This window comes from Rhinopithecus roxellana, chromosome 10, assembly GCF_007565055.1.
Source record: "Rhinopithecus roxellana isolate Shanxi Qingling chromosome 10, ASM756505v1, whole genome shotgun sequence".
In the NCBI taxonomy this organism is placed as follows: Eukaryota; Metazoa; Chordata; class Mammalia; order Primates; family Cercopithecidae; genus Rhinopithecus; species Rhinopithecus roxellana.
This window is the reverse complement of record NC_044558.1, coordinates 94,518,991-94,538,194: the sequence shown is the minus strand read 5'-3', so window position 1 is coordinate 94,538,194 and position 19,204 is coordinate 94,518,991. Positions and strand designations below refer to the sequence as shown.

Here is a 19,204-nt window from a genome sequence, read left to right as displayed (position 1 = left end):
TCAGTTTCCTCATCTGCAAAATGGGGGTATCATAGCAGCCAGCTCAGAAGGTCATTGTGAAGAATATACATGCATATGCATAAAACTGCGTGGCAGTAAGGACTCGATAACTAAATACAAAGATTAACCAAGCTTAGTGGCGGGCACTTGCAGTCCTAGCTACTTGAGAGGCTGAGGCACGAGAATTGCTTAAACCCATGAGGCGGAAGCTGTAGTGAGCCATTGCGCCGCTGCATTCCAGCCTGGGTGGGCAGAATGAGACTATTAAAAAAAAATGCCGGGTGCAGTGGCTCACGCCTGTAATCCCAATACTTTGGGAGGCCAAGGGGGGAGTGGATCATGAGGTCAGGAGTTCGAGACCAGCCTGACCAACATGGTGAAACCTCATCTCTACTAAAAATACAAAAATTAGCCAAGCGTGGTGGTGCACCTATAATCCCAGCTACTCAGGAGGTTGATGCAGGAGAATCGCTTGAACCCGGGAGGCAGAGGTTGTAGTGAGCCGAGATCGCGCCACTGCACTCTAGCCTGGGCGACAGAGCGAGACTCCACCTCAAAGGAAAAAAAGAAAAAACTCGGTAACTATTAGTTATTGTTATTGTAAGTAGGGAGTAGGTTCTTCCAGTCCATGATAGTGAGTCTCTGTGCATTAGACTACAGGAGGGGATTTTGTGACCTGTAATGTCAAGAGAGTCCCTGAAGTGGCACTAAACATTACTCACCCATGAGCCCAGCCACGTGCCTGTCCCAAGACAGCCCTTTTCCCTTTGTCTGGAAATCTTCCAGTTGCCGCAGTTTTTCCGTATATCCTTGCAGGGAGAGTTGAACAGTTACCCCCGTCTCGGTTAGGATAACTAATGGCTCCAAGCCCAGCAGGACGGCCCACTGGGATGCCTGGGCACCCCATCATGGAGTGGTGGCGGTGGGAGGTGGCAGGTCAGGGCCCAGTCCCCCATCAGCCCTGGAGCTCCTGAGCCAGCCCATTGCATGTGACATTTCAGGTGGATGGATGGCCTATCCTCAGAGCTGGTGAGGAAAATGGGAGTCAGCAGCCAGATGGCCTGGTTTCAACTCTGGCTCAACCTCTTAGAGCTGTGTGACCTTGGGCAAATGCCTAAACTACGCAGTGCCTCAGTTTCCCAGCCATAAAGTGGAGATGGTAGTAATGGCATCTTGCTAACAAGGTGGTTGTAAAGATTCAAATTAAAACCAAAGACTAGCCTTTCAGACCCTCAGTTCATTCACAGCTCTTGAGAAGGTCGGAGGTCAGAAACCCCTAGGGTGTGGCCCCCTGTGGGACCAGGCTGGCAGGAGTGGAGTCTGGCACCATGCAAGCCACCTGAGAACCCGAGGGAGCAGGTGCCTGTGGGCTTCAGGGACTGAAGCATGTTCTGGGTTATCAGCTTTGGTGTTGACAGGGTGTCTGCCGCTACTGCCCTAGAGTGAAGCAGGCAGCAACAGCGCAGCAAAATGTGAAATTCTGCACTGGGGGCTGCGGGACAGTGGAAGGGCTAGAGAGCAATGAGAAGGCCAGGACAGTCCCTAGGAGGAGACAGGTTTGGATCGGAGTGCAGAGGAGAGTGGAGAGCCCAGCTGGGGGCCACTGGGCAACTGTTCATCAGCTACTAAGTATTTACTGAGTACCTACTGTCTGCTCAGTGCTATAAACATTTATTGAGTACCTACTGTGTGCACAGAGCTTGGACAGAGGAAACACAGGAGGCCATGAGGGCACAAGTAGTGGGGTCCGGGAAGGCTTCCTGGAGGAGAGGGCATCCCAACTGATGCCTGAAAGATGACAAGAGTTAGAAAGGAGAAGTAGGCTGGGTGTGGTGGCTCACACCTGTAATCCCAGCACTTTGGGAGGCCAAGGCGGGCTTATCACGAGGTCAGGAGATTGAGATCATCCTGGCTAACATGGTGAAACCCCGTCTCTACTAAAAATACAAAAAATTATCCGGGCGAAGTGGCGGGCGCCTGTAGTCCCAGCTACTCTGGAGGCTGAGGCAGGAGAATGGTGTGAACCCAGGAGGTGGGGCTTGCAGTGAGCTGAGATTGTGCCACTGCACTCCAGCCTGGGCGACAGAGCAAGACTCCGTCTCAAAAAAAACAAAGAAAAAGAAAAAGAGAAGTAGAGGAGGAGTGCAGAAGGAACCATAAGCAAGAGGTGGAACTGGGATAAGAACCAGGGAGGAAGAAGCCCAAAGGAGGCTGGAAGTTGAGGTAGGGCAGCAGGGAGGAAGAGGGAAGGGGCCAAATTGTGAAGCACTTCGGGGCATGGCGGGAAATATGCCTTTCTCATGAGGGCACTGGGGAGCCATGGAGGGTGTGAGGCAAGGGGTTGCTGTGGTCAATCTAGCACTATGAGGCGGTTAGGAGGTCCCATCTGCCTGGGGAGAAGGCAGGCCAGAGGACGGAGGCCAGGTCCTGAGCCTCAGGCCTCCGTGCCCTCCTCCCTCCTAGTTTAGCTCCTCCTACTGAGCAGGCAGCCCCACATCCCACCACCTCCTGGAAAATGCACAAAACCAAGCCCTCCCTAGCTGACTGGCCATTGATGTGGTCATTCTGAAGCCCTACCTCCCCATAGCCAAGGTTCCAAGTTGTGCTACTATGGAAACCAGGCTGTCTTTGCAGGTACCCGGGACACTGAATGCACTCCCAATCCCAAGAGCAGGGACCTGGGGCAGGGAACATCACCCAGATAGGCCAGCCAGGTGACCTTAACAATGGTGACTCCTCACTCCAGGTCTGTTTCCCTACCTGCACACAATGAGAGGAAGAAACAGTTGAGCTCTTTGCTGATGTGTGACCTTCTCAAGCCCCCTAGGGAATAGCTGTGAAAGTACAGGCTTTGAACTTAGCCTGGCCTGGCTTTGAATCTCCACTATCAGGTAATTCTAGAGCCCTTCCATGAAACTCAGTTTCCTTAACTGGAAAATGGATTTGATCATCATAGCATCACTTTTACTAGTTGTCTATTACTGCATAACAAACTATACCAAGATTGAGTGGCTTAAAACAGTAAGCATTTATCTCTCTTAATCTCCATGAGTTGGGAATTTGGGGATTGTGTAACTGGATGATTCTGGCTGGTAGGTCTTGCAGGAGGTTACAGTTACGCCATCACCCAGGGCTGCAGTCATCTGAAGGCTGTTCTGGGACTGGAGGATCCGCTTCCAAGATGGCTCACTCCCATGGCCTGCAAGTTGGTGCTGGTTGTGCGCTTCAGTTCTCCAGGTAGGCCTCTCCACAGGGCTGCTTGAGCATCCTCACAACATGGTGGCTGACTTCCCCCAGAATAGCCACAGCAGAGATTGTAGTGTCTTCTGTGACCTAGATTTGGAAGCCCCATTGTTGCATCCAGTGTAATCTATTGGCCACATGGGCCCACCATAACTCAGTGTGGGAAAGAACCATACCAGGATGTGGATACCAGGAAGCAGGGTCACCTGGGGCCCATCTTAGAGGCTGCCACCACACTACCTTATCATTTCTTCAGCTGTGGCCCTAGAATCCCTTGCAGCCTACTCAAAATGCAGTTTCCTGGGCCCTGCCCAAATCTGCATTTTTAAGAAGCACTCCAGGTGATTTGGACACAAACTAAAGGTTAAGCCCCACTGACTGTCATAGGTCTCAGAGGGACTTCTCATCCAGTTGGTTTTCTTTGGCCCCCTGGGTGTACCAGCCCCTAGGACAGACACTGGCAAATAGAAGAGAATGACAGAATAGGAGCACAGAACAGATGTTCACTGGGTGTCTTACAGTCTAGAACTGTTGGGTTGAAAGAAATTATAACCCACTTAACTATGCAAATGTTTATTGGGAGGATCCAGGGGAGATCTTGGAAAACCCCAAAACAGGAAGTTCAGCTGGACTTCAACAGGTGTTGCACAGGCTATTGTGCTCTTAGCTCTCTCTAAGGCCTGGCTATTTGTCTTCCTGCCATCATGTCCCAGAAGGGTTATCCAGCCATCAGCTCTTTTTTTTTTTTTTTTTTTTTTTTTTTGAGACGGAGTCTCACTCTGTCGCCCAGGCTGGAGTGCAGTGGCCGGATCTCAGCTCACTGCAAGCTCCGCCTCCCAGGTTTACACCATTCTCCTGCCTCAGCCTCCCAAGTAGCTGGGACTACAGGCGCCCGCCACCTCACCTGGCTAGTTTTTTGTATCTTTTAGTAGAGATGGGGTTTCACGTGTTAACCAGGATGGTCTCGATCTCCTGACCTCATGATCCGCCCATCTCGGCCTCCCAAAATGCTGGGATTACAGGCTTGAGCCACTGCACCTGGCCGCCATCAACTCTTAAGTTTAGCACTTATGGCTACTGAACTTAGTTCCCAGGACCCTGATTGGCTCAGCTTGTGTCTGACCAACTCCCATCCGATCCCAGGACCCTGATTGGCTCAGCTTGTGTCTGACCAACTCCCATCCGATCAGCTGTAGTCAAGAAGGGAAGAATCAGGGAAGCTGAGAGAGGGATGCAGGCAAAGATTGGCTTCTCTGTGCCAGGCCCCAGGGAGGGACAGAAGGGAGGCCCCTTTCTCGGAGTTGCAGCCTAGAGGGCCTGGGTGCCCTGCCCTGGGATTTTTCAGCATCACAACTAGAGAAGCAATGACAGCTGCGCCCCTGGACTATGAAGAGAGGGCAGCAACTGCAGCCCCGACACTCAGCTGCTCTCAGTCCCAGGCACAGGGCAACCACAAAGGTAGCTGGCCCCTGTGTCAGGAACAGGAAACCCTCTTGGAAAAAACAATATATGGGCCCGCCTTTATTATTATTATTATTATTATTATTATTATTATTATTGTGGTAAAATATACATAATACACATAATGTTTTCTTTTTTCTTTTTTCTTTTTTTTTTTTGAGGTGGGGGTCACTCTGTCACCCAGGCTGGAGTGCAGTGGTGTGATCTCAGCTCACTGCAACTTCCACCTCCCAGGCTCAAGCAATCCTCCCACCTCAACCTCCTGAATAGCTGGGACTACAAGCGCACACCACTATGCCTGGCTAATTTTTGTGTTTTTTTTAGAGATGGAGTTTTGCCGTGTTGCCCAGGCTGGTCTCAAGCTCCTGGGCTCAAGCAGTCTGCCCACCTCGGCCTCCCAAAGTGCTGAGATTACAGGCATGAGCCATCGTGCCCGGCCATAACTTTGCCATCTTAACCATTTTTGAGTGTACAGTTCAGTGGTATCAAGAACATTCATAACAATGCAGCCATCATCACCCTCCATCTCCAAAACTCTTTTCATCTTGCAAAACTAAACTCTGTACTCATTAATCACTAACTCCCCATTTTGCCTCCCCTGAGCCCCTGCCACCCACTTTTCTACTTTTTGTCTCTGAATTTGGCTACTTTTAGTATGAGGTCGGTGCAAAATCAATTGCGGCTTTTGTCATTAAAAGTAATAGCAAAACTGCAATTACTTTTGCATCAAAATAATACCTCCTATAAGCAGAATTATATAGTATTTGCTGTTTGGTGACTGGCTTATTTCATTTAGCCCAATGTCTTCAGGGTTCATCCATGTTGTAGCATGTGTCAGAATTTCCATCCCTTAAGGTTGAAAAATATTCCATCGCCTGGATAGACCACGGTTTGTTTATCCACTCATCCACTGATGGACACTTGGGATGGACACATGAGTAATGCTGCTATGAACATGGGTGTGCAAATGTCTCTTCTAGACCCTGCTTTAGCCAGGTGTGGTGGCTCATGTCTGTAATCTCAGCACTTTGAGCGGCCAAGGCAGGAGGATTGCTTGGGCCCAGGAGTTCAAGACCAACCTGGCCAACACAGCAAGACCCCCATCTCTAAGATAAAAAAGTTAGTCAGGTGTGCTGGCATGCACCTGTGGTTCCAGCTACTTGGAAGGGCGAAGTGAGAAGACTGCTTGGACCAGGGTGATTGAGGCTGCAGTGAGCCTAAATGGTGTCACCACTGCACTCCAGCCTGGGCAACAGGGTAAGACACTGTCTCTATAAGAAAAAAAAAAAAAAAAAAAAAACAGCTGGGCATAGTGGCTCAAGCCTGAAATCCCAGCACTTTGGGAGGCCGAGGCAGGCAGACCACCTGAGGTCAGGAGTTCGAGACCAGCCTCCCCATCTCTACTAAAAATACAAAAATTAGCCGGGCATGGTGACGGGGGTGTAATCCCAGCTACTCGGGAGGCTGAGGCAGGAGAATTGCTTGAACCCAGGAGGCAGAGGTTGCAGTAAGCCGAGATCGTGCCACTGCACTCCAGCTCAGGTGACAGACCGAAATTCCATCTCAAAAAGACAAAAAACAAAAAACTCTGCTTTCAATTCTTTCGGATATATAGCAAGCAGTGAATTGCTGCATCATATGATAATTCTATTTGTAACTATTTGAGGAACCACCACACTTTTTTCCACAGTGGCTGCATCATATTACATTCCCACCAACAGTGCACAAGGGTTGTGCAATTTCTCCACATTCTGGCCAACACTTGTTATTTTCTGTATTGACTGTAGCCATCCTAATTTGACTTGTGTTTTGCTACTGATTACTGATGGTGAGCATCTTTTCATGTACTTATTGCTTATTGGCCATTTATATATCTTCTTTGGAGAAATGTCTACTCAAGTCTTTTGCCTTTTTTTTTTTTTTTTTTTTTTGGAGACAGAGTCTTGCTCTACCCCCAGGCTGGAGTGCGATGGCACGATCTCGGCTCACTGCAACCTCCCCCTCCCGGGTTCAAGCAATTCTCATGCCTCAGTCTTCTGAGTAGCTGGGATTACAGGTACCGGCCACCACACCCGGCTAATTTTGTATCTTGAGTAGAGACAGGGTTTCACCATGTTGGCCAGGCTGGTCTCAAACACCTGACCTCAGGTGATCCTCCCACCTCGGCCTCCCAAAGTGCTGGGATTACAGGCGTGAGCCACCATGCCCAGACTGTTTGTTTTGTTTTGTTTTTTGAGACGGAGTCTCGCTCTGTCACCCAGGCTGGAGTGCAGTGGTGCCATCTTGGCTCACTACAACCTCCCACCTCCTGGGTTCCAGCAATTCTCCTGCCTCAGCCTCCCGAGTAGTTGGGACTACAGGGACCCACCACCACGCCTGGCTAATTTTTGTATTTTTAGTGGAGACAGGGTTTTACCATGTCGGCCTGGCTGGTCTCAAACCTCTGGCCTCAGGTGATCTGCCCGCCGCGGTCTCCTAAAGTGCTAGGATTACAGGCATGAACAACCTCGCCTGGCCTTTTGCCCAATTTTAGATTAGGTTGTTTTTTGTTGTTGTTGAGTTTTAGGATATCTCTATATTCTGCATATCAGATTGCAAATGACTTGCAAATATTTTGCCCACCTTTTTAAAAAGTCTTCATCAGAAAAATGCAAAACCTACAGCTAGGCTTAGACAACTTATTCTTTTACCATCTTGGAAGAGTTTCATGTTGAATGCTGAGATTTTAGAAGTTAGGACAGGTAGCAGGAACTTTTTTTTTTTTTTTTTTTTGACACGAAGTTTCACTCTTGTTGCTCAGGCTGGACAAACTCCACCTCCCAGGTTCAAGCAATTCTCCTGCCTCAGCCTCCCGAGTAGCTGGGAATACAGGCGTGTACCACATGCCCAGCTAATTTTGTATTTTTAGTGGAGACGGGGTTTCTCCACGTTGGTCAGGCTGGTCTCAAACTCCCTACCTCAGATGATCTGCTGCCTCAGTCTCCACAAAGTGCTGAAATTACAGGTATAAGCCACTGTGCCCGGCCGCAGGAACTTTTTCATAACAAAGTTTGTGCAAGGTGAGTGTGGCGAAGTCATCCGCAGAGGGGTTGGGGGAGCAGAGAGTTGGCACCAGATCTAGCCACATAGCACATAGCAGGGACAAAGCAGCCCCACTTAGGAACATCCGAGAGGCAGGGCCGTAGGGGGACATGATCTTCCTTCAATATTTGTTCACTCTTTAGGAAGGGATAAGAAGCAGTGGCCCCTTTACTCTAACAGGGAATCCCATTCTAGCCCCAACCCGCACCCCACTGAGCCAACAGCAGCCCTGCAGTTGGTTACCCAGAACCACCCTCAAATGTGTGCCAAACTCAGTATAGGGCATTTTCTTTAGAGTGGTCAACTTCATGACTGCAAGATGGATGCCACAGTTCCAGGCATCACAGACATTACTCCCCCTTCTCCATCCCCACAAAGAATAATGAAGAGCTTTTTTTTTTTTTTGGAACAGAGTCTTGCTCTGTTGCCCAGGCTGGAGTGCAGTAGTGGCATGATCTCGGCTCACTGCAACCTCCCCCTCCTGGGTTCAAGCGATTCTCCTGCCCCAGCCTCCCGAGTAGCTGGGACTATAGGCACCCACCACCATACCCGGGTAATTTTTGTGCTTTTTAGTAGAGACAGGGTTTCACTACATTGGCTAGGCTGGTCTCAAACTCCTGACCTCGTGATCTGCCTGCCTTAGCCTCCCAAAGTGCTGGGATTACAGGTGTGAGCCACCGCACCTGGCCAATGAAGAGCTCTTTATTGTGTATTTTGGAAGGAAGAAGACTCTTCCAACTCACATTCATTGGCCAAAATCAGGCCACACGGCCACTCTCTGGCAGCTGAAGTTTAGCTATTCCCTGAGAGCCTATGGCAGCGTAACTGATTGAATTTGACTAAGTATTTAGGGTGGAAGGATGTTTGGCAATCAGCCTAACCTCTCACTGCATTGTCCTGCTTGAGGGCCTCACCTTCTACCCCGAGTGGCTTCTCAGAATATTCCTTCTGACCACATATGGTGCCCCCTTAGACTTGTGCCCTGAACACCTCCCCTGGGTCCAGAGGAATCACTGACATAGCAGCAGTTGGATGTCCAGCATTTTGCTGCTGACCCTCCCTCTTGGAGCTGTTTTTCTCTCCCACTATTTCCCCCACTCTTTGCCCCATGCTGTACGGTGGCTGTGGTCACAAATGCCACAGGTAGTGCCCTGACTCAGCTTGTGTGGGGAGCCACTTCCCCAGCCCCCATCTGTCAGCTGTGGTCCCACAAGAGATGGAAAAAATTATTCAGCATGCACTAGATGCTCACAAGGGCCATGATTCCCTGATCTTCATACTTTTCATTTCTTGAACATGAGGACTGTAGGTTGCTCACCCTAAGCCACATGTTCCTAAATGTACAGGATTTTTCCAGGCCTGCAAGGGAGACCTGTGACCCAAACTGAGTCCATGTGAAGAGGACCTAGGGCTTAAGTCCATCATGCTAGGCCACCTTGGGCCAGCCCCCTCTGTGAACCCCCCATTAACCCAGTAGACATGCAGTAAGCCGACTTACCCTAAGTAAGTCTCACCCTAAGACTTAGAGAGCGGATACATGGCATGAGCACCACTACCAGGCACGTGGTGCTCATGGCAGATATTACTCATCAATCACAGGCTCTTTCCTTCTGAACTTGCATCGGTGCCAGAGTCCTCTTCACTCCAGCTCCCTCCACAGCCTCCATGAACTTATCAGTGAGAAGCATGCGGTTTCGACTCTTCCGTCTGCCATCCTAATCGGGATGGTTAATGTCCCTGCCAACTCTCAGGCCTTCAGCCCAGTTAGCTTTCAAACCCTTGGCTTTTCCCTGCCTTCTCTCCCTTCTGAAAGGAACTTTGGGCTCCATTTTCCCTCGTATTCCTCCTGAAGACTCTATCCTGTCATGGGATTCCAGAGATTTACATCCCTGCTCTGACACTCTCCAGCTATGTGGCTTCGGCAAGTTTCATAACCTCAATGAGCCTGTTTCCCACATCTGTAAAATGGGACCAGCATCTGCCTTGAGAAGTGAGAATGCGCCTGGCAGGGCACCAGCCATATGGTATCACACACTAGTCCCTGCCCTTGCACAGCCTGCTCTGGGCTCTGCCAGGGAAATCAATCAAGAATTTTGATGGGGAAAAATATGACACGATCAGCCATTACTTGACAAAATTTTATTTTAGCCCTTGCCTCTCCCTCCCAGGCTGCCGGAAAGCTCCCCCGACACCCAACCTGGGAGGCAGCCTGACCCTGCCTTGTGCTTTGGTAGGGGACATCCCCCACCCCTTTCTCCCAGGAGACCAGGGCCAGCGTACCTTGAGAGTCTGTAAACCTACGCCAGGACTGGGGTTAACACCTCACCCCACCAGCTGAGTCTGCCAGGACACGGGGCTCTGGGCAGCTCCGAACCCCTCCCAGGCCCCAGATCCTGTGCCACCCCCACCCACACCACTCAGGACTCTGGAAGGAGGTGAGCGGGGACCGTACCAAGACCCCAGAGGTGCCTGTGGAGGAGAGCAGGGCTTGCTGGGGGGAAGACAATGAAGCAGCCAAGGATCCCTCTCGAGGGATCTGGCTATGCTTCTCCAGCCCAAGCTGCCCCTCTCCTCAGGGGCAGCGACAACTGTTCCCCCAAGCCAAGCCCAGAGTCACAGATCGTGTCCCCTCCCACCAGCAAACAGGAAACTAAAGCAGTGAAAACATCAAGCTTTGTTGCCAGAAAGAAAAAATGCACCCTAAGTATTTAAAATTCAGACTGAGGTCCCAGCCCACCGGGCCAGCCGTGAGCTGAAGAGGCCTTGATTGCAGACACACCCCCCTCCATATTTCCCCAAGCCCAAGGGTCTCCAAAGACAGAAAGAAGGGGTTTTGGGCTGAGTTTGTCACCAAGAGGAAGCGTTTGGGAAAATCAAGGTCAGGGTGGAGGTGTCCTCAGGCGGCCCCTGGTGTGGGGCATTGAGGACTGTAAACATGACCCAGGGTGAGTGCCAGAGGGTATTCCCAGCCCCGAGGTTCTCCCTGGATGAAGAACGGGCACTGTGGTGAGAAGAAAGGGGACCGGCGGTCAGCCCCGAAGCCAGGCAAGACCTGGTCCCCACCGGGAGTATGGGGGTGGGGGCTGAGCTCAGGAGGGGACCTGTTGGAGGGGGCTGCCTGGAGCTGAAGAGGGGCTCTGGAAGTTGCATTCGGTGTGAGGCTGTGTTTTCTCTGCCACTAGGTCAGCACCTGGGCCATCTTAGGTGGTGAGTCAGCTGGTGGCCTCCCCTCCCTGAGGGAACCTGCTAGAAGGTCACCTCGGGCCATGGCTGCCCAGCCCAGAAAGGGAGGTCAGGAGAGCTCCCAAGAGGCCCCAGGCCTGGGGGCCAAGACTGAAGGATGCAGTCAAGGAGTGTCCGGAGAGCCCTGTGAGAGCCACCACGGAGACAAAGACAGGGCCTGCAGCCAGAAAGCCACTACCACCAGGAGCACCACCATGAGGCCTGGCAGGGGACCGGGCAGAGTCCTGCCTCAGCCGGCCCAGGCCAGGAGCCCCAGTGACTAGGCCACCTCACCCTTCCGGTCCTGCACTAACACCTGCACCTGTGTCCCCAGTCGCCACCCTCCAAGCCACTGTCCTGCTCCTGGAGATAGGCAGGCACGGAGCCAGGTCAGCTCCTCTGGGAGGTCCTGGAGCAAGGCCAGGCCCAGGTGTGGCTGCCACGACCGATCCTCTCTCTGTCCAGCCTGAGGGCCCAGTCAGGAACCGCACTAACTGTGCATTTGCTTTTCAGGCCACAGATTGTCCTCAGTCCCAGTGACCCTCTGAGCTGCAGGCTTGGCAAGGCCTGTTGCCAGCAAAGGCCTCTGCTAGGCAGCTCAGGCCAGCCTGGGGCCAAAGTTCTCAGGAAACCTACCCCTCAGGCCCTAGATTCTCCTTAGTGTCGCATGTGACGTCCTCTCAAGGGTAGGCCTTCTGAATCACATGGTCCTAAAGTCCCATTCAGAATCCAGCACCTTCTCAGAGCCTGCATCCCCCAAAACCAGGCCATTCAGGGACTGGGGGCTAGCTTTGCCCATGATTTCCCTCAGGACCAGCTCCCCCAGTCTCTCCAGGACCCGGCCTGTCCCAGAGGGTGTGGAGCTTGCGTCCCCCTAAAACAGGTGCCCTGGTGGCCTCAGGGCTGGACCCGGCTGCTGAGCCATTGGCCGCGCAGGGCCCGGATCTCCTGGCCATAGCACTCGTGCAGCCGGGCGAAGGGGGCCACGTCTAGGGGCCCGTGGGGTGCCGACGCCCGGCGGCGAGGCGGTGGTGGAGGGGGCTCGGGTCCAGGCCTGAAGGTGGCCTCAGTGCTCCAGACAGCGCAGCCATTCTCCTTGGGCGGGAGGGCGCTGGGCCGGCGGGGCAGGGGCAGGGCTGGGACTGGGGCGGGGGCAGAGGGCAAGAATGGGACTGGGGCCGGAGCAGAGGGCAGGGACGGGGGCAAGGGCAGGGACTGAGGCTGGGGCAGGGCCATACCACCCCCGCCGCGCACAGCCGCCAGCTGCTGCTCCAGCTCACGCACCACCAGCCGCAGGTAGTCGAAGCTGGCACGCGACAGGGCCTTGACCCAACCCTCCATGGCAGCCTGACTCTCAGCGGCCAGCACGTAGGTGCGCGCCCGGGTCCCTGCGAAGCGCACGGCGAAGGCGAACTCTTCAGCGGCCTCCACCAGCTCCACGGTGCAGCCCTCCAGGATGATGACGCCCACAGGCTCGCGGCTGGCCGCATCCTCGAAGTAGAAGAGCATGTTCCCGCGCAGGACGAACCAGCGCCGGTGGTAGGCTGCGTGTCGCCCGCCCTTCTTGTACAGGAAGCCTGCGTTGTCCACTGGGGCATCGCAGGTGGCGTAGAAGGCCAGGCTGCGCTCGTTCAGCTTCATGGCGGCAATCGCCGGGCCTGGAGGGGAGCCCGGGGCCTGGACCCCATGGAAGGGCTGTTATGCACAAGGCCACTGATGCTAGGTCACCCAGTGCCCCAAGGGGAGCTTGTGGCCACTCTACATCCCCATTTAACAGATGAAGAAACTGACACAGGATGGAAGCAGGCAGCCCATGTGCCCACAACTCCTAAGGAGCAGAGACAGGACAGGAACCTGGGTCTCACCAGCCTCCCCAGATAGCCTCATAACCTCCTGCCCTCCTGTATCCCTGAAATAATGTTGTGAGTTCCTGCTGCATGCCAGACATTTCAGAGGGATGAACTCACTTGATCTCACAACAGACCTTAGGTCACAGGGACTGGCCTGGCTCTGGTTCAACAGATGAGGAAACAGGCACAGAGAGGTTAACTGCTTCCCCGGTGTCACAAAGCAGGTTGGGCAGGGCTGAAATCCAAACCCAGGCCTCATTTCAGGTGCTGCTGTTTCCATCATCCCAAGAACAAGACCAGCTGGCTTCTGTAGTCCCTGCCAGGTCCCAGCCCTGACTTTGTGGTTCGACTTTGGTTTGTCCGTCCATGAAATAGGGATATGAGCAGAACCAACTTCAGAGAGTTGTAGAGATTGACTTCATTCATGGAATGTTTATTAAGCATCTACTGTGTGCCAGGCACTGTTCCAGGCCTAGGGATAGAGCAAAAACAAGACGGACAGGGTCCCTGCCCTTGTGGTGTTAAAATGCCACTGGCAAGTGAAAGGGAGCAGACAGTTAACAAACAGATAAGACGTCTGCCAGGTAGTCTCATGTCCTATGGAAAATAAGACGGGCCTGGGCGTAGTGGCTCACGCCTGTAATCTCAGCGCTTTGGGAGGCCAAGGCCGATCCTTCTCACCTGAGGTCAGGAGTTCAAGACCAGCCTGGCCAACATGGCAAAACCCCATCTCTACTAAAAATACAAAAAAAAAAAAAAAAAAAAAAAAACCGCCAGGTGTAGTGGTACACACCCATAATCCCAGCTACTTGGGTGACTGAGGCAGAAGAATCGCTTGAACCCAAGAGGCAGAGGTTGCAGTGAGCCGAGATCGCGCCATTGCACTCCAGCCTGGGCGACAGAGCAAGACTCCATCTCAGAAAAAAAAAAAAAAATAGCCAGGCTTGGTGGGGAGTGCCTATAATCCCAGATACTTAGGAGGCTGAGGCAGGAAAACTGCTTAAACCCAGGAGGCAGAAGTTACAGTAGGCCGTTGGCCGGGCGCGGTGGCTCAAGCCTGTAATCCCAGCACTTTGGGAGGCCGAGGCGGGTGGATCACGAGGTCAGGAGATCGAGACCATCCTGGCTAACACGGTGAAACCCCGTCTCTACTAAAAAAAATACAAAAAACTAGCCGGGCGCGGTGGCGGGCGCCTGTAGTCCCAGCTACTCGGAGGCTGAGGCGGGAGAATGGCGGGAACCCGGGAGGCGGAGCTTGCAGTGAGCCGAGATCGCGCCACTGCACTCCAGCCTGGGCGACAGAGCGAGACTCCGTCTCAAAAAAAAAAAAAAAAAAGAAGTTACAGTAGGCCGAGATTGCACTACTGCACTCCTGCCTGGGGAGAGAGCCAGACTCTGTCTCAAAAAGAAGAAAGAATCTGGGGAAACATGCAAGCCCAGGGTTAGGCTGACTTACAGGAAGGAAGGGCAGGGGGGCATCCCATGCCATTTAGCATAGAGGACTCTAACTCCATGCCGTCAGCCACAGTGACCCCATTCACCTTCCCCCAAGGAGTATACGATGGGGCAATGCTGGCCAGGAAGGACTTATCGGGAGGTGGCATCTGCGTCCCTGGCCTGGCCACCTTCCCTTGGGGTTTTCCACGGCCATTTTGAGAGCCCACCTTATCTACCACTGCAGAGCCTCAGCCTGCATAGGATGGTAGCTACATTTTTCAAGAGGCAAAGCATATAAAGTCCTGGTACGCAGTGGGCACTCAGTGTTCATTCCCCTGCCTGGGTGGCATCTTTCTCAGAGCCTGGTGGAATGAGGTCAGGGTGGTGGCTCTCCTAAGAGCAGCTGACCACAGTGAGGCCCTGTTGGACTACCTGACCTAGGGTGGAAGGGGTTGTCCTTGCCACCTCCTGTCACCCACATAGGCAGTCAGGGAAGGCTTCCTAGAAGAGGGAACATGAGTTGTGACTTAGAAACTGAGAAAATGCCCATCAATGATAGAGTGTATAAAGAAAATGTGGTATATATACACCATGGAAAACTATCCAGCCATAAAAAGGAATGAGATCATGTCCTTTGCAGGGAAATAGATGAAGCTGGAAGCCATCATCCTTAGCAAATTAACACAGGAACAGAAAACCAAATACCGCATGTTCTTACTCATAAGTAGGAGTTGAACAATGAGAACACGTGGACAGGGAGGGGCAGAACACACACTGGGGCCTGTTGGATGATGGGGGTGAGGGGAGGGAACTTAGAGAACAGGTCAATAGGTGCAGCAGGCCACCATGGCACACGTATACCTATGTGACAAACCTGCATGTTCTGCACATGTATCACGGAACTTAAAATAAAAAAAGAAACTGAGGTCAGTCTGTCCTGACCTAGTGGGGGGCAAGGCCAGAGCCCCCAAAGTCTCCAGGTGTTGAATCCCCCCCGCCTCTCAGATACAGCTGTCCCTCTCTAAGCCACAGGGATTCACGCATTCCCCACACCACCACCCATCAACTCCCATGTGGATGCTGGCCCCAGTTCTCACAGGACCCTCCCGCCCCACTCGCCCAGTTCCGCTCCTACCTCTCAGGCCACCACTCGCCTCCCTGCCCTCTGTTCAGCTCCAGCCTCAGCTTGCTCTTCTCTGGATTCAAATGTCAGCTCTGCAGCATCTGGGCTGGGGGACCCCAGGCAGGCTATTAACCTCTCTGGGCCTCCGTTTCTGCATCTGTAAAATGGGATCATAACAGTGCCTAAGTCAGGGCTGTTGTGACAATGATACAGTGACTACACTGACTTTGCGGAGCACAGGGCCAGGCACACAACGCCTGCTGAGCACAGCTGCAGTTCACATTCTTCTTGGCTTTTCCCCAAACGTCCCCGTGTCATACTTCTGATCTCAGCAAATGGCCCTTGGTTTCCCTCTCACCCCCACATCTGATCACATATCAAGTCCAGTTGATCCCCCCTCCCCAGCGTCTTCCAAATCAGTTGCCTAATCTGTCCACTGCACCTCCCCATTCTAGGCCCCATCACCATTCACTGGAACGGCCGCTATAGCCTCCACACAAGTCTCCTTGCCCCCTCGTCCGTGTTCCTCAAGGTAAGATCCAAGCCTCCTTCCTAGGCTCTTCTCCGAGCCACACTGAAATCCACTCCCCACAGAAGGATCCTGTGAAAATTAAGTCCAATCACACTCCTCCTCTGCTCTAAACCCTCCCATGGCTCCCTACTTCTCTCAGCATAAAATTAAATCCTTAGGCAGGGTGCGGTGGCTCACACCTGTAATGCCAGCACTTTGGGAGGCTGAGGCGGGAGGATCGCTTGAGTTAGAGACCAGCCTGGACAATACAGCAAGACCCTACCTCTACAAAAAATAGAAAAAAAATAGCTGGGCATGTTGACACAAGCCTCTAGTCCTAGCTATCTGGGAGGCTAACATGGAAGGACCCCTTGAACTTGGGAGTGATCATGCCACTGCACTCCAGCCTGGGCGACATAGTGAGATCCTGCCTCAAAAAAAAAAAAAAAAAACAGTCCAAGCCTCCCATGGCTTCCAAGTTCCCTTTTCCTACCTCTTTCCCCCTTGTTCACTCAGCTCCAGCCATCCTGACCTCCTTTCTGTTCCTTAAATACACCAGACACATCCCCACCTCCAAGACTTGGTCCCGGCTGTCTGCCTGCAGGTCTTCACAAGGCCAGCTCCCCATCCTTTGGTCTCAGCCTAGCTGTCACCTCCTCAGAGAGGAGGTCCCTGGCCACCCTATGCATAAGAGGCCCCCCAGTCCCTCTCCTGTGCCTCCACCTGAAATTATTAATACCTGGGTCATTTTTGTCTGCTCTAGGAAAGCTGGGGCATTTGTGGTCTGAATTCCAGTGCCAGGCATGCAGTAGGTGCTCACATAGCTGTTTGATTCATTCTGCAGGTATCTTCTGAAACCTCTCAACGGCCCCAAGACAAGGGGTCTCACCCCACATTCACAGATGTGGAAATGGACAAAGGGAGGTTCAATAAGTTGGCCAGAGGCATACAACTGTGCCCAGAATCACATGCTCCAGGCAAGCCACCCAAATAAAGGAGCCGATCTTGGGGTCTCTCCACCCCATCAAGGCCAAAGGAATAGCAACTTCCCTCCTGCTCAGCAAACCTCCTCCCTGCACTGCCCAGATGGAGGCCAAACTGCTTCAAAGTCACCAGCAGGCACAGGACCCAGCTCTGCCCATGACCCCTGCCTCCACCAGAACAGGGAAGGCAGGAAACTACAGGGGCACAGGCTTCAGCCTTGCCTGGAGCAAAGGCCTGGTCCCTGCCTTATCTCCCCACACTGTTTTCCAAGAAGTTCAGAGTCCATTGTGGGCACTGCTGCTGATTCAACAGCCCAGGGCCAGACAGGAAGCTGGAGGGAGCCTGGCCCTGCTCTGCTCCCAAGGCAAAGTTCCTGCCTCTGAAGGTCCAGGCTGGAGGACCTTGGACAAGTCGTTTCACCTTTCTAAGCCTCAGTTTCCTCGTCTGTTAAAATGGGCTGTGTGGCAAGGGTTCATGAGCTAAAAGAAGGAAAACCCACTGGCAAACTATGGGAAATGGATTGCAAATATTAGCTGCTGTGAGTCGGGGTTTTCTCGGCCTCATCTGTAAAATGGGGATGTTAACTTCCATCCCTCTATGGGCTGAGTGAATTTACTCCTGAAGAGTCATTTTGCAAAATGCTTTCAGGGAAAGAGCTGTCAAAAAGGCAAATAATTCATCCAAGATCTCCAGGGGCACAGCTGGCCCTGGAACCCAGGTCTCTGGGGAGACTGAAGCATGGCATTTTGCCACTCACTTTAATGAAAGCCAGAACCGCAGGTCCTGGAGTTGAATCCAGCTGCCCTCAGTGTCCCCCAGCAGCGGGCGTGGGGAAGAGGGTGTGGCAGGCACAGGCTGAAAAACATGCGTGCCAAGAACACTGAAGACCAGCCTGTCCGTCACCGCACCAGCAGGGACCCCAGGGACGTGCCAGCACCGCCGTCCAGACACAGGCAGCCCCCTTGCCCACGGCAGGGGCTGCTTCTCCAGGTGTGGCCCTGCTGCCGGCTGCTCTCTGTCCCTTTGTGTGTTGTGCGTGGCAGCTCTCTTAAGTTCCTTAAAGGACAGTCCGGGCCCCAGATGGGTGATCAGCGGCAGAATAGGGGGCTTGTCCGCAGTCCCCCACAGCGGCAGATGTCCCTATGGGCTGAGGGCGGGGAGGGTGGTCATCGGCCAAGTTCGCCTCGGCAGCTGGATTAGTGACCACTGGTGCAAAGTCCCAGCAGGGAAGATCCCCGCAGCGCGCTCTCCAGGTGGCCGGGGAACCCCGAGGCCCAGGGCGGCCTGACCCGGGTCCCGTGTCCCGGTGCAGGTCTCCCCGCCAGGCCCGCCTTACCTCGCAGCGCAGGCCTAGGGCGGCGACGGGACGGGAGGCGCGACGCTGGGGGGTGGCCCGGCCATGGTCCAGGACTGGCCCGGTTGCGGCAACGGCGGCAGCAGCGCTTTGTCTCCTGGGCGGCCGGGCCGGCGCAGCCGCGGGAGAGCTCAGATCCGACGGAAGGAGGCGGGAGCAACCGGACAGTCCGCGACCCACGGGCGCGCCCCTTTAACCCTTCCCAGCCTGCTCGCGCCGGGACCGCCCCCGCGTTCTTCCCGCCTCCCGATTGGCCGGCCCCGAAGCGGCACGCCCCCGGATTCGCCACGCCCCCGTGAGCCCGCCCTCGAAATCACTCTTAAAGGGTCCGCTCGTGGCTCGCGACTCCCCAGTGCCCTAGCCCAGAAAAGAGGATTCGAGCCCGGGAAGCTCATTGCGATACCAAAGGTAAGGACCGGCCCAGGTCGTGGATTAGCCTGGAAAAAGCATTTGGGGATCCTGGGCGGGCCATTCGCTGAAGTCTTAAGCTTAAGTCCAAACTCCCCCTAGGACAAGGCAGGAGCCAGTAGTTCAAGACTAGCCTGGGCAGCATAGGGAGACCACCATCTCTACAAATAATAAAAGTATTTGCTAAACTTGGGTTGCCAGGTTTAGCAAATTTAACGCCCAGTTATATTAGAAAAACAGCTCTAACTCCTGAAAAATGTGTGATTGGCAGAAAACAGCTGAATCCAGTACATTTCCATACAGCATTGTTCCATACGGACAGGGCGCCTCGCAAGCTTCCCCTGGCTCCAGGTGAAGAAAGTTCTGGAATGGTGCAGACTTGAGTTCGAGTCGCACTAGGCCACTGAACACTGTGTGAGCTTAGAGAAATCATTTCACTTCTCTAAGCCTCCGTTTCCTCATCCGGAAAATAAAGACGATCATGATATGTAAAGTGCACAGCACAAAAGAAAGCTCTCAAGAAATAGGAA

At 53.3% G+C, this 19,204-nt stretch overlaps 1 protein-coding gene across 1 annotated transcript; it reads right to left on the bottom strand.

Moving 5' to 3' along the window:
• Positions 1 to 9,909: 9,909 nt before the first annotated feature.
• On the bottom strand, positions 9,910 to 18,436 carry PHETA1 (PH domain containing endocytic trafficking adaptor 1). Its single transcript, XM_010379007.2, has 3 exons — positions 18,249 to 18,436; positions 15,430 to 15,574; positions 9,910 to 12,684 (listed from the first exon to the last, which is right to left on the bottom strand). Exon 3 carries the CDS (start codon positions 12,646 to 12,648, stop codon positions 11,905 to 11,907), a length of 744 nt encoding a protein of 247 aa, XP_010377309.1. The 5' UTR covers positions 12,649 to 12,684; positions 15,430 to 15,574; positions 18,249 to 18,436; the 3' UTR covers positions 9,910 to 11,904.
• Between the last annotated feature and the right edge of the window lie 768 nt (positions 18,437 to 19,204).

Bases quoted from the DNA above. Each gene is read 5' to 3' on its own strand.
- PHETA1 (XM_010379007.2), bottom strand. From the start codon at position 12,648: ATGAAGCTGAACGAGCGCAGCCTGGCCTTCTACGCCACCTGCGATGCC.